The 13,388-nt window shown below is 34.1% G+C and overlaps 1 protein-coding gene across 1 annotated transcript in view; it reads left to right on the top strand.

Moving 5' to 3' along the window:
• Positions 1-9,565, top strand: part of LOC131076514 (uncharacterized) — an 80,957-nt gene extending 71,392 nt beyond the window's left edge. Inside the window, exons 5-7 of the mRNA XM_058013745.2 lie at positions 7,249-7,402; positions 7,508-7,672; positions 8,884-9,565. Coding sequence (XP_057869728.2) covers positions 7,249-7,402; positions 7,508-7,672; positions 8,884-9,318 — 754 coding nt within the window. The 3' untranslated portion in view covers positions 9,319-9,565. The remainder of the gene's footprint in view (positions 1-7,248; positions 7,403-7,507; positions 7,673-8,883) is intronic.
• The last annotated feature ends 3,823 nt before the right edge of the window (positions 9,566-13,388 follow it).

Here is a 13,388-nt window from a genome sequence, read left to right as displayed (position 1 = left end):
AGGCAATCCACATGAGAGCTCATGGATAGAATCGCCGACTGAGGCAATCCACTTAAGAGATTGTGGATAGAATCGCCGACTGAGGCAATCCACATTAGAGCTCATGGATAGAATCGCCGACTGAGGCAATCCACGTGAGAGCTCATAGATAGAATCGCCGACTGAGACAATCCACGTGAGAGCTCATAGATAGAATCGCCGACTGAGGCAATCCACGTAAGAGCTCATGGATAGAATCGCCGACTGAGGCAATCCACACAAGAGCTTATGGATAGAATTGCCGACAGAGGCAATCCACGCAAGAGCTTGTGAATAGAATCACCGACGGAGGCAAATTCACACCTTGAGACTATGGTTGATGCAAATACTCCCCTGTGATGAGCATCATATGGTTGATGCAAATACTCCCAATATCATGAGATGATATTTTTGAGTTATGGTGAATATCACGTGCCTTGATATTCTTGTTTCTACCATACTTCCTGATATCATCGTGAGATAATATTTTCTCTATTCCATAATTAATCTAGACTTAATGCATTTGCATTGATTTTATCTTCCCTAGAGGAAGTGTTAATTATGTTTTGTGTAGCTATGGTGAGGGCCATAAGTGTTGACATGGGAGATCACTACACATTTTGTCTGATCATCCTCCCTAGCTAAGAGGGAGTGTTAATGTTTGTAGCTTCAGTCGAATGATCATGTAGAATACATATAATATATGTTGATTAATAATAATATATGATTATGTTATATTATTATATTATTATTAATCATATAAAATTTAATATTCAATATTAATCTATTATATTATTCTAAACTAATAATTGACTGATGAAACATTATAATATTGATTAAATTATTATAATTAAAGGAGAGACATGTCCGTTCAAGGACATGCCTCTCCAAAGGAATATATATAGTATAATGTTATTCAATTTGAGAACACATAGAATTCCAAGAATGCAAGTATAAGATTGAATCAGATATATACATTAAAATACATCCAATAAAACCTTGGAAAATCAACAATGGGGAGAAGCCTGCTATATATGATGGCATGGATAGGACCGAAGAGGCCATTAATTCCATTTGTGTTGGAATTGAGGATATGTATTATCCTATATGGGACATCATTGATCATTGATGACACTTTTGGCTTCACAAGCCTTCACATGCATCTACTTATTTCTTGAATTTGGCATTCTGATTCCACTTGGATTTCAAGATCGATGAGGAGGTTTCAAATGGGCTCTATATAGTCATAGAGTAGATGGTATTTGATCTTCATCTTGGGGTGAAGATAATTTCTAAGATTGAGATTTGTAGACTTGCACAAAGGGATCTCTCTTTGCAAGACATATGCAAGGCAACTTGTTTGACATTACAATGAGGTAAGTCTATTAATGGTGTAATTTAAGATTCAATTTTTCTTTTTGCCCTTTTTAATATTAATGTTGAAATTCAAAGTTGGACACTTAGATTGAGTTTTTTTTCATCTCAATTTAGATGCATGGTAGAAAGGTTTGGTGCTAAGGTGTCAAAGCTTCAAGGAATTGTAGTTCATGTAGTGAGCCAACCATGCAACACTTTAGAATGCAAGCATAATTGGAGTATGTTTGAGTGCATACACTCCAAAAAGTACAACAGGTTGTTGGTGCAAGGGTTCAATTGTCTTGTTTATGTTTATTACAACATTCACATCTTTCAGAAACAAATTTGTGCACAAACTTGTCACTTACCACTCTAGAGGAATTTGATCTATAGTTAGATTGGATCACCAAGGTTGAGGATCCTATCTTCAACAAAAAGGACCTAACATGGGTTGATTAGGTAGATCTAGAGGCAGAGGTAGTAGCATGGCAGAAGAGGAGACTAGAGAAAAGTAGACTCCTTGGATGTGGTGTCATTGATATATAGTTAGATATCATGGCCACAACATCACCAAGGACTTATCTTAGATGCCCACGCAGAACTTGCCATACAACTATGGGTGTTGGGATGAGTGATGTAAGCCTCATTGAGCCATATACTTATTGTTTTGATATTTTTTTGATCCCATGAATTTCATAACCCATGAGTTTTGTATACACTTGAAAATATTTATAATGTATATCTAGCTAAAATCTATTTTTATTCTCATGTTATTGATGTATACTTGTGTGTGTGGTCAAAGTAGCTTCTATTTGATTAGTTTATTGTCTCTTTAAAGTTTATTTTTTAAGGGTGCACGATACAAGTTTTAAATCCTTTAAAATCTCTATATTTCATGATTTTTTTTCAATTCCTTGAGAATTTGTTGAGTCTTGATTGAGTCTAAGTGTTGAGTTTGAGTTCATGTCAATAATCAACTTTCTAAGTTTGAACTGAGTCCAAGTCTTGTAACTATGGGTTTGAGTAGAGACACTTCTCTATTTATAACAGTTTATCCTCTTTTACATGTTAATTGATTGTTTGTTCATAGGTGGGTACTCCTAGCAACCATCATTTGCCTTGCCTAAGACATAAGTATGCCCCAAGAAATGCAAAATGAAACTTTCAATTCTCACCTTATCACAATTGCACGCCTTTCTATGGTGTTTAGATTTAGATTTTGCACTTTTGGATTTCTCATAGACAAGTGTGCACCTTAACATAAGATTTTGGACTTTTTCTTAAATCTAGTAATCTCCATTTATAGGCACACACCTATACACTAGGTATACATGTTTGTTTTGAAATGCAAATTCACTTTGTTTGGGCACACACCAATGCACACTTGACTATGCAAAATTATGATCTTTTAAAGCCAATTCAGACGCTTTAGTTAGATGCATAGTTCATTCTCCCACTCACTCCTTTGAATCTAACCAAATTTACTTTAATACAAGTGCACCCCTCATCATCAAGTGTGCACCTATGCATTGAATTTAAAACTTGAGCTTTATCTCTCTTGGACATGCCCCAGTACATAGGATTGAATTTGCACTTTTTAGGTGCACGCACATTAGAATGCAACTTTGAAAAATCCTTTATTAGGTGTACCCCAAGCCAAAGAACCTTGCGCTTTGAAATTCACCCCTTTTAGGCACACACCTATTTCCTTCATATAGTTGTATGCCTATATATGTGATTTCAAAACTAGCCTTGAATTTCATTTTTCCCTTATTAGGTGCACACTTGACAAGACAATTTCGATTCCAACTTTAAGTGCTCATTTCCCTTTGTTAAGTGCACACTCGATAATGCGATTTCGGACTTAGATTTGAAATTGGCGTTTCTTCACAAAAATGTACCCTTGACAATGGAATTTGAACTTCATGGTTATGGGGATGACAAACTTTCTCATGAATTTTGGGGATAACCGGGTGTAATGTACCCTATTTATTAAGTTCTTTAATTATGGTTTTTTTTTAGTTTTTAGGTTAAGGGTTTAGGGAAATACCTTGGCCTCTGCTGTAGATAACCTGCTAAAACAAGGTCAGAAAGATACATACAAATTACATAAAGAAATAACCATGTCAAGACTATATGCAGAAATGACTAGGTAGAGCATAAAGAGACTTATATAACAGAATCAGTGATAATTTATGATCGAGACAACCTCAATACTGTATGCTATCGTACAGGGTCGATAGGGTGTCTTGTTTAATTATTCAAGCATGATCATGTAGGGTGTCTTATACAACAGTTCCCCTACTCATTAAGGTCATGTAGGGTGTCTTATATAACAATTCCCCTACTTGTTATGATCACGTAGGGTGTCTTATGTAACAGTTCCCCTACTTGTTATGATCACGTAGGGTGTCTTATGTAACAGTTCCCCTACTTGTTATGATCATGTAGGGTGCCTTATACAGCAGTTCCCTCACCTAATATAATCATGTAGGGTGCCTTATATAGAAGTTCTCCCTACTTCTCAGGATATTCAGTATTATGCCAAAACCAGACTTTTATACACATATATATTCAGAATATTAATATACAGAATTTTAATATCTATCTCAAATATTCACCAATGCTGTTATGTACAACCAGTTATATAAGTATATATATGTAACATTATTGCTCAGAAAGTCCTTACCAGAAAGATGCCCTTTCCCCTAGTATTATTATGTGGATATGAGCAGACTTCAAAGCTTCGATTCTGATTTCTCCAGATCCGTAAACTCTATATTAATAATTTTATTAGTAAATTCTATTTCAAAGTGGAGACATTACACCGGAGAAGGTGTGGCTATTAAAACAACTTAAACACACTAAAAGTAGATGGAACCTGAATTTGCAGTGATACTAATCCCTCTTTTATTTTTTTAGGGGTTTTAAGAATTTTTCTTACAGATTTACTTTTTTCAGTTTTCATGCACCTAATGTGGCAGGCTATATGTCCCCAAGTTCCTGAGATGTCAAGGATGTCACCCAAACCCTCAGGGACACGCCTCTATGGAATACTCTTATTGTTGTCTTTTGTTGATAGCTTTCCATTTTATGGTGTGGTTTGAAATGTTGTGTAGAGCTCTCCATCTTGAACGCTATTGATATGGCTCTGTCATGAATTTAAGAGCATTTAGAATTAACAATTCGTTAATTATGGGGGTTTAAATCTACACACTTAATAATTTGATATTTCTAGGGGAGATTGGGTGAGCTTTCTATCACATTTTCTAAGATTTCACCATATTGCCTTACATTGCCTATTTGCTTTGATCCTAGCCATTGTTTTAGACTCTAAAGGCTTCCAAGACATTATGCTTTGTAGAAAGCATGCTGCCCATTGCATGATTTTGAATTAATCCCAAATATCAATGGGTTCATTTTCACATTCTGTTTTGGTTCGAAGGCCTATAAACTACTTGAGTCAATCTCTTATGGTGAAGTACTATAGGTTGATTACTTTGATTTTACATGTACATTCAAGGAGAATTTTAAATTCTTTTATGAAAAATATAAACCACCTTGACTTGGTATTGATTACGTAAACTATTAGTTGAATGATGTTTGAACCTATTTTTAAATATTCTGAGGTTGTCAAAGGGGTCTAATCACACCTAGGAGACATCGATTTTTTTATTTTGTTTGAGCATACAGTTGCAAGGTTATTTGCATGGCAATGGATACTCCTGATTACATGTACTTGATTATCCCACATCATAACCAACCTACCATGCAAATATAAACTTTCTGGGTGATAAATAAGGGGAAAAAAATCTTTGGATGATCTTATTTGAGGTGTTTTAGATTTAATATTATGATCATTAGTGATGGTTAGTCTTACAAAATGTCTGCAGTAGAATCCAAAATAGTGAGATTCATTTGCTTAATTGTGATTTTAGATAACATGGATCTGTATCTTTCTAGGCTTATGGATACCAGTTATTTTGCTTATACCGAGGTACTGTCAATCAAAGAGTACCAAAAGTTATTATTTATAGGTGCAGCCTAGAAAGGATACATGCAAACTTGATGGATGATGCCTTGGCAATGCGTATATTTTATCATCTTAAAGTTTATGAGACTGTCCATAACACTAAATGTGATCATATTTGAGAACTATATATTACTAGTATAGATTATCTTAAATACATCTATTAAAAATGTCAGTCGATTTATTTTATTTTATTTTATCTTCATTATCTATTTATTTTTATTTGAAGAACTATTATGTAACTTTTAATTTTACTGTTTAAAAAATCAATTCATGAATATTTCTTTTATTTTATTTTTACTTTGAAAAGTGTAATAAATATAGTATTCTTATATGTTATTTTTAATGGTTTCATTTGTAAGCATTAATACATTTATACTGAAATTTTCACGTCTTTATATTTAATAGATGAATAATAAGCTTTCTACTAAATAAAAATTAACTAGTTTATAAAACATCTTTATTATTTATTTGTAGATGAAGTAAAATAAATATATATATTTGTTTTGTTTTATATTTATATGTTTTATTTCTATAATTAATTATGCTGGCTATATCTTTAACTTTCTAATTTAGTTTTCCTTTAAATATAAGTCAGCTGTGTTTTGGTTTGTATATACACAGTCATTGAAAATTCAGAACCTTGCTACCAATATAAAATGCCTCTCAGTGTAACATGAGGTCAAGTTATTGAACACATTTTTATGAAATTTGTTCATTATGTGCTAGGTTCTTTGATTCAATCGCATGTGTATATTGGATGCATCCCTAGGATTTTGTGTGTTAAACTAGATGTACTTGGTTCAATTTGGAGATGTTCTTCATTATGCGCTAGTTCTTTGACTGAATTCCAATTGTATAGTGGATGCATCCCTAGAATTGTGTGCTTTTAATTAGATATACTTGGTTCAATTTGGAGATAGCTTTTCTTAATTTTCAACTCGATTAGTCTTAACCCTTTTACCAATTTGGCATAAAGGATTTTAACGATTGACGAAATTGGAACAGGTGTATATGATTTATCAAGTTTTAATGATCAATTGATGATCAGGAGTAGTTTCCTTCGTAAAATTGAATATTATCTTTCAATATGAATGTTTTATAGGGATTGTGTCTGTCTGATTCATTAGAAACATCCTAGATGTCGACATTGAAAAGTTCAATTGCAGGAACAATAAAGTATAGACACTGATATGAAAGGGAGACAATTCCATGACAAAATGGAGACTAGCAGATATTCAATAAAGGGACATAATGTTCCAAGTATAATTGAGACTCAAGGAAATTAAATACAGCCCTATTGGGCTGCTAGCATTCAAACCTAAGAAAATTCAACATCTCTTACATGCCAGTTTCTACTTTTACATTGGTACATGCAGCATAGTTACTGTTTAAAATGACCTCCACTTGGTTGAACAAATCAACTAGTCATCAACCAATACCACACTACCGATACAATTCATTTTTAAGCACTCTTGGAAATTCATTGATACTTGTCTAGACACCTAATGATATGGAACGATGTATTGGTATATCATATGTTCTCATTTCTTTGACTCTCTTCAAAATTTGAGCATGGGATGACAGTAATCCTAAATGGGAGGATGAATAATTCTGCCTGCTGAAGAAGATGAAAATATTCTTTTGCTTATTTAATAAGCTTTCTGCTCTTGGATGAAAGTGAAAAAAGAAAAGAAAAGAAATAGTGTACCATATCTGGTTTATCTCTTCCATCACCGATTCTGATGTTTATGCTGTAATTAAGAAGAGCATACGAGGATGCATTCATTTTTTATTTGCCTTTCAGATTTTCCAGGCATTATGAATCATTTCCAAACATGCAGGTCACCTCTTCCTAGCCGTGTTGAAACTCCAAGAGTGTTAGGCTATCCTCCCTTGGAAAATCCCTACATGCTTCGTGTGCATTTGGATACTCCTGGTAGAAAGAAGAACAAAACTGGATATCATTCTAGTTATCTTTCATTTGCTCCTCCTGAGGTATACTACTATAACTGTATAAGACAAAGCACCATTGATGCACTCTTTGTTGTTTAAGTACTATTTGTTCAAGCTAGTCACTTAACTGCAATGTGCCTGGTATAGCTTTCATTCTACAGATACCAAACAGATGAACAAGGTTGGATTGATACAATAAAATCTGCTCGATTTAAAGGAACAGTGAAAATAAGTACAATGGACTGGCTTGGCCAATCTCTGTACATGAAAGAAACAGTGTACTGGCCAACTCTTTCATCTGCAATATCTCAGGTAATCTTGAACTCTTGGAGATAATTGAAAATTTTGCTTGAAATGGAATTTGTTTGGGTGATAAACTAATCAAGCTATTCAAAAAGCTGTCCTTGCAAGGAACATACCTCTTATGGTTAGAACTTTAAAATTGAACAAAAATTGAAATTAAAATTACTTATATTGCTGATACCATAGCCAGTCTAAATTGTTTAGTGAAGGTAATATAGATGTTGAGCACACTCAATATTGTCGGCTAAATAGTAAAGGCAGTTTCTCTTTAGACTATTACAATGATAAGAAACCAGTCCTCTCCAAAAGTCTACACTGTCAATAGATCCGGTCACTATAACATTGCATGGATTTTTGTCTTCATGAGAAACACTTTCTTTATTAGTCATTTCCCTATGACTTTGCTTTGCTGCAAACTTATCTTATTTGTTTGCTTTATTTTTTTTGCCTTTTTACTGCATTTTCCCCTAAGTTTTCTAAGAGGAAACGTCAATTTTTGGTCGGGAGACTTCGGAGACAGCAGGACACGGTAGCCAAAAGCACCTTATGCGTCAAGAAGTTTCCAGAGAAGTATCCTGTACTGGAGACGCATCTCCCGTACCGGTACGGGTCTCCAGGGGTAGGAGACCCAGGGATAGGAGACGGTTCTCCTGGTAACTATGGTCAAAAAACCTAATGTAAGGTAATAGTAAAGGGTATATCTAAACCTTCCAACTAGAAATAATCCCTTAGACACTTTTAGAATCCTTACAATATTTAACACCCATTCACTCCAATATTCCAACAATTTTACTACCTTAACTAGGAATACAACTTTGTGCTGAACTGTGATTTGTCAGCTTCATACATAGATATAATGGCTTTGCAGAGACCTGAATAGGAAATCTGTAGAACTAAGGTCAACAATGTTCTCGAAAGAGACAACCACAAGATGCGTGCATAGTGTGCTGTATTTTCATGATTTTCAGCATGCTTGAGGAATTTCATCGCCTTGGTCTAGCTGTTTTTGTAACATTCCATCCCTTTTTTATTCAAATATGTTGGTTGTTGGACTTAGATTACCAAGCATTGAAGCTTTAGCAATAAGTAAGATTCGATTTTGTTCATCTTGTCGTCAGATAGCTAAGAATTACCTGCACTTTGCAAGTGCAAGTGATGATCATGACATGCTTTTAGGAATTTGATTTTCATTACTGATTGATAAATGACATATTTATTAGGTGGTCTTTTCAAAGCACGCAACCGTCAAAATTCTAGTGGCATATTGGTCCCACACTCCGAATAATACAGAGCAGTATCTCCAATCTCTCCTCTACACAAATGTACTGTGCTCAACATCATCATACAACAAATGCTCCGGGAAAGTGGAGATCAAGTATTATCAAGTGCCTGGTTTCAATGCAACTGGTGCAGCAACTGTGAAGGGAAATATCTACCCTGGGTATACCAGGGTCAACCATGGAAAATATGCAGTGAGTGATGTTCGAGCACACATTGGAACCAGCAATCTTGTATGGGATTACTTCTACACTACTGCAGGAGTTAGCTTTGGTTCTTATGATCCATCCATTGTTGCACAGCTTACAGACATCTTTGATGCGGACTGGAATTCACCTTATGCTATTCCATTCAATCCCATCATAAATACAATGTGAAATATTCTTATTTCTCAAATACCGTGACAAGTGTGAATTGATTTTTCTGGGACAGAACTTACAGATTCTACAATCATCAAACAACTCTGAAGGTATGAAAGGACGGAGTTGGAAGATTTGTTTTCGTTTATGTGGCTAATAAACAATAATAAACATATTCATTCACTTACGTGATTAAGTGGGAAAATTGAATATTGTTATTTTTTATTTAATATGAGCGTTTTGGTGGCATGAATATAGAAGTTTATCGATAGAGGTGAAAAATAAACGTGAGTATATATTTTTTCAATGAAATATAACTTTAAAAAAGCATCTGTAAGAATCCTTACTAGTTTTGAACTCAAATCTTATCGAAATTCAAACAGTTGTCTGTAATAAACATTCAGCAATTATCACTGATTCCTCTGATCAATCGTCGAACGCTTGCATATTGTAACTTTCAGAAATTAACATTTATCCATGAAGGCAATTCTAACAAACACTTGTATGATCATAGCATTCTGAAATAATCACTTATAATGCATAGGCATTACATCAAACACTTAGCATACCACCTTTTGTCACAGGCGATATTCACCTTTCTGAACTAGTATCGATAAGTTTGCTGTTACAGACTTGGAAAGAAAGCTATGGCAGCATAAATATACTATTTCAAATTGACACGGTGATGGTAAACTTAATCATTGATGGACAATTGATAAGAACTAGCATATATATCTTAAATTTTAATTACATACTTTATATAGATTAAATTAAAATTTAAGGTATATATTGATTAAATAAATCAATATATAATTATATAGTATTTTTTTATTAAAATAAATTATATTATAATATTAATATATTATTATGTAGGGTATATATCAAAGTTAGGCCTAGAATTAGGGTTATAGTTCAATTACAATATGGTTGGGGTTAAATTAGTATAAAAGTTCAATTAGGATTAGGGTTTGGGCTAGATTAAGGTTAGGAATAGATTAGGATTAAAGTTCAATTAGGTTAGGGTTAGGTTTAGGGTAGGATTATTGTTAGGGTCAGGGTTTAGGATTATTGTTAGCTTTGCATTGCGATTAGGGTTGGGGTAAGGATTATGATTAGCGTTATGGTTTAAGGTTACATGGTTAGGTTTATTGTTTACATCGTGGTTGGGGTTAAGGTTAGGTTCAAGATTATGGTAAGGGTCATAGTTAGGATTATGGATAGGGTTAGGGTTTACATCATACCTAGGGTTAGGGTTTACATCATAGCGTTAGGATTAGGGTTAGGGTCATGATTAACATAATGGTTAGGGTTAGGTATAGGCTTAGCGTTAGGGTGAGGATTATGGTTGGGGCTAGGGTTTAAGATTAAGGTTAGGGTTAGGGTTATGGTTTGGGTTAAGGTTTAAGGTTAGCATTAGGATTATGGATAGGATTAGGGATAGGTTTCGAGTTACGGTTAGGGTTAAGGTTATGGTTAGGATTATGTTTTAGGGTTAGCGTTGAGTATTAATGTTAGGGTTAGGGTTTATGGTTATGATTAGGTTAGGGTTTACATCAAAGGTAGGGTTAGGGTAAACATAATTGCAATTAGGGTAGGGTTAGAAATATTAACTGAGGGAATGGTTAGGATTAGGATTTGGTTTATAGTTATGTTTTGGATCAGAGTTAAGGCTAGTATTATGGTCAAGGTTAAGGTTTGCATCACTGTTAGTGTTATGATTACAGTTAGGGTTTAAGGTTATGGTTGTGATAATGGTTAGGGTGTATATCATGATCAAAGTTAGCATTGAAAGGTTAAGGTTTGGTTTTGGTTTAGGATTATGGTTAGGTTTAGGGTTTACGATTATGGTTAAGATTATGGTTAAGGTTAGGGTTTAGGGTTATTATATTATTATATGGACATATATGAAATTTCATATATCCATCATTAGGGTTTAGGCTTATTGTTAAGGTTTACATCATTGCTAGGGTTTAGGTTAGGGTTTAGTGTTAGAGTTAAGGTTTACATCATTGGTAGGGTTATGGTTAGGGTTTGCTTTAGGTTTGCGATTATGGTTAGGGTTAGGGTTAGGGTTAGGTTTAGGATTTAATCTTAGGATTAGGGATAGTTTTCGAGTTATGGATAGGGTTAAGGTTATGTTTAGGATTAGGTTTAGGTTTTAGGGTTAGGGCTAAGGATTATTGTTAGGGTTAGGGTTTATGGTTATGGTTAGGTTAGGGTTAAGGTTTAGAGTTATGGTTAGGATTATGGTTAGGGTTATGGTGAGGGTGAGGGTTAGTATTAAATTGTGATAAGAATTCAATAAGGGTTAGGGTTTATATTAGGGTTTGGTTAAGGTTGAAGTTGTAGGTAGGGTGTATTTCTATGGTTAGAGTTAACTTTAGGGTTAGGTTAGGGTTATCATTCAATTAGAGGAATTAGAGACAAGGGTTAAGGTTATATTTAATTAGAGTTAGGGTTTGAATATGATTAGGGTTTGGTTATGGTAAGGGCTAGATTAAGATTAGAGTTCAATTATGATTAGAGTTTAATTAGGGTTGAGATTAAGTTTAGGCTAGGATTTGGTTAGATTAAGGTTCAAGTTGTACTTAAGGCTTAATTGTAGGGTTATATTTAAATTTAGGGTTAGGTTATGGTTAGGTTTCAATTATGGTTAGATTGAGGTTAAAGTTTAGGATTAGGTTGTGATTTAGGGTTCAATTAGGTCTAGATTAGGGATATTGTTAAGGTTAGGGTTTGATTATGGTAAGGTTTTAGTTATAGTTAGGGTTTGTATAAATTAGGGTAAGAATTAGCTTTATGATTCAATTACATTAGGGTTATAGTTAATTAGGGTTAGGGTTTGGGCTAGAATTCAATTAGGATTAGGGTCCAATAAGTGTTAGGGTTTGGATTAGGTTAGGGTTTAATTAGGGTTAGATTAAGGTTGAAGTTATAGGTAGGGTTTAATTCTATAGTTAGAGTTATGCTTAGGGTCAGGTAATGATTTGAATTTAATTAGGGTTATATTTAAGTTTAGGCTCCGGTTATAGTTTAGGGTTATGGTTTGGGTTTACATCATGTTTAGGGTTATGGTTAGGGGTTAGTGTTAGGGTTAGGATTATGCTTTGGGTTTACATCATGTTTAGGGTTTGGGTTAGGGGTTAGTGTTAGGGTTAGGATTATGCTTTGGGTTTATATCATGTTTAGGGTTAGAATTATGGTTAGGTTAGGGTTAGGGTTTAGTTTTAAATGACAAGGATTTAAATAATGGTTATGTTTAGGTTAGGGTTAGGGTTAGCATTAGGGTGTAGGGTTAGCGTTAGGATTACAGTTAGGGATCTGGTCGACATCATGGTTAAGGTTAGGATCAAGGTTAGGGTTGGAGATACATTTTGAGTTAGGGTTAGGATTTAATTAGGGTTAAGGTTGAAGTTGTAGGTAGGGTTTAATTCTATAGTTAGAGTTATGCTTAGGGTTAGGTAATGTTTGGAATTCAATTAGGGTTATATTTAAGTTTAGAGTCTGGTTATGGTTTAGGGTTATGGTTTGGGTTAGGGGTTAGTATTAGGATTAGGATTATCGTTTGGGTTTACATCATGTTTAGGGTTTGGGTTAGGGGTTAGTGTTAGGATTAGGATTATGCTTTAAGTTTACATCATCTTTAGGGTTTGGGTTACGAACAAGTTTAGGGTTAGAATTATGGTTAGGTTAGGATTAGGGTTTAGTTTTAAATGACATAAGAGTTTTAAAAATGGTTAGGGTTAGGTTTAGGGTTATCTTAGGGTTTAAATAATGGTTATGTTTAGGTTAGGGTTAGGGTTAGGGTTAGGACTAAGGATTATTATTATGGTTAGGGTTTTGGGTTATGGTTAAGTAAGAGTTAGGTTTAGGGTTAAGGGTCAAGGTTCTAGTTGATTAGACTTAGGGTTTGATTATGGTAAGGGCTTAATTAGGATCAAGGTATGGAGTAGATTAGGGTTAGGATTTAATAAGGATTAATATCCAATTATGATTAAAGTTCAAATAGGGTTAGGGTTAACTTTAAGGCTAGAGTTCAATTAGGGTTAGGTTTAAATCTAGGGCTATGGTTCAATTATTGTTAAATT

This window comes from Cryptomeria japonica, chromosome 3, assembly GCF_030272615.1.
Source record: "Cryptomeria japonica chromosome 3, Sugi_1.0, whole genome shotgun sequence".
In the NCBI taxonomy this organism is placed as follows: domain Eukaryota; kingdom Viridiplantae; phylum Streptophyta; class Pinopsida; order Cupressales; family Cupressaceae; genus Cryptomeria; species Cryptomeria japonica.
Note: the sequence above shows the minus strand (reverse complement) of the source record. Positions and strands in the feature narration are given on the sequence as shown.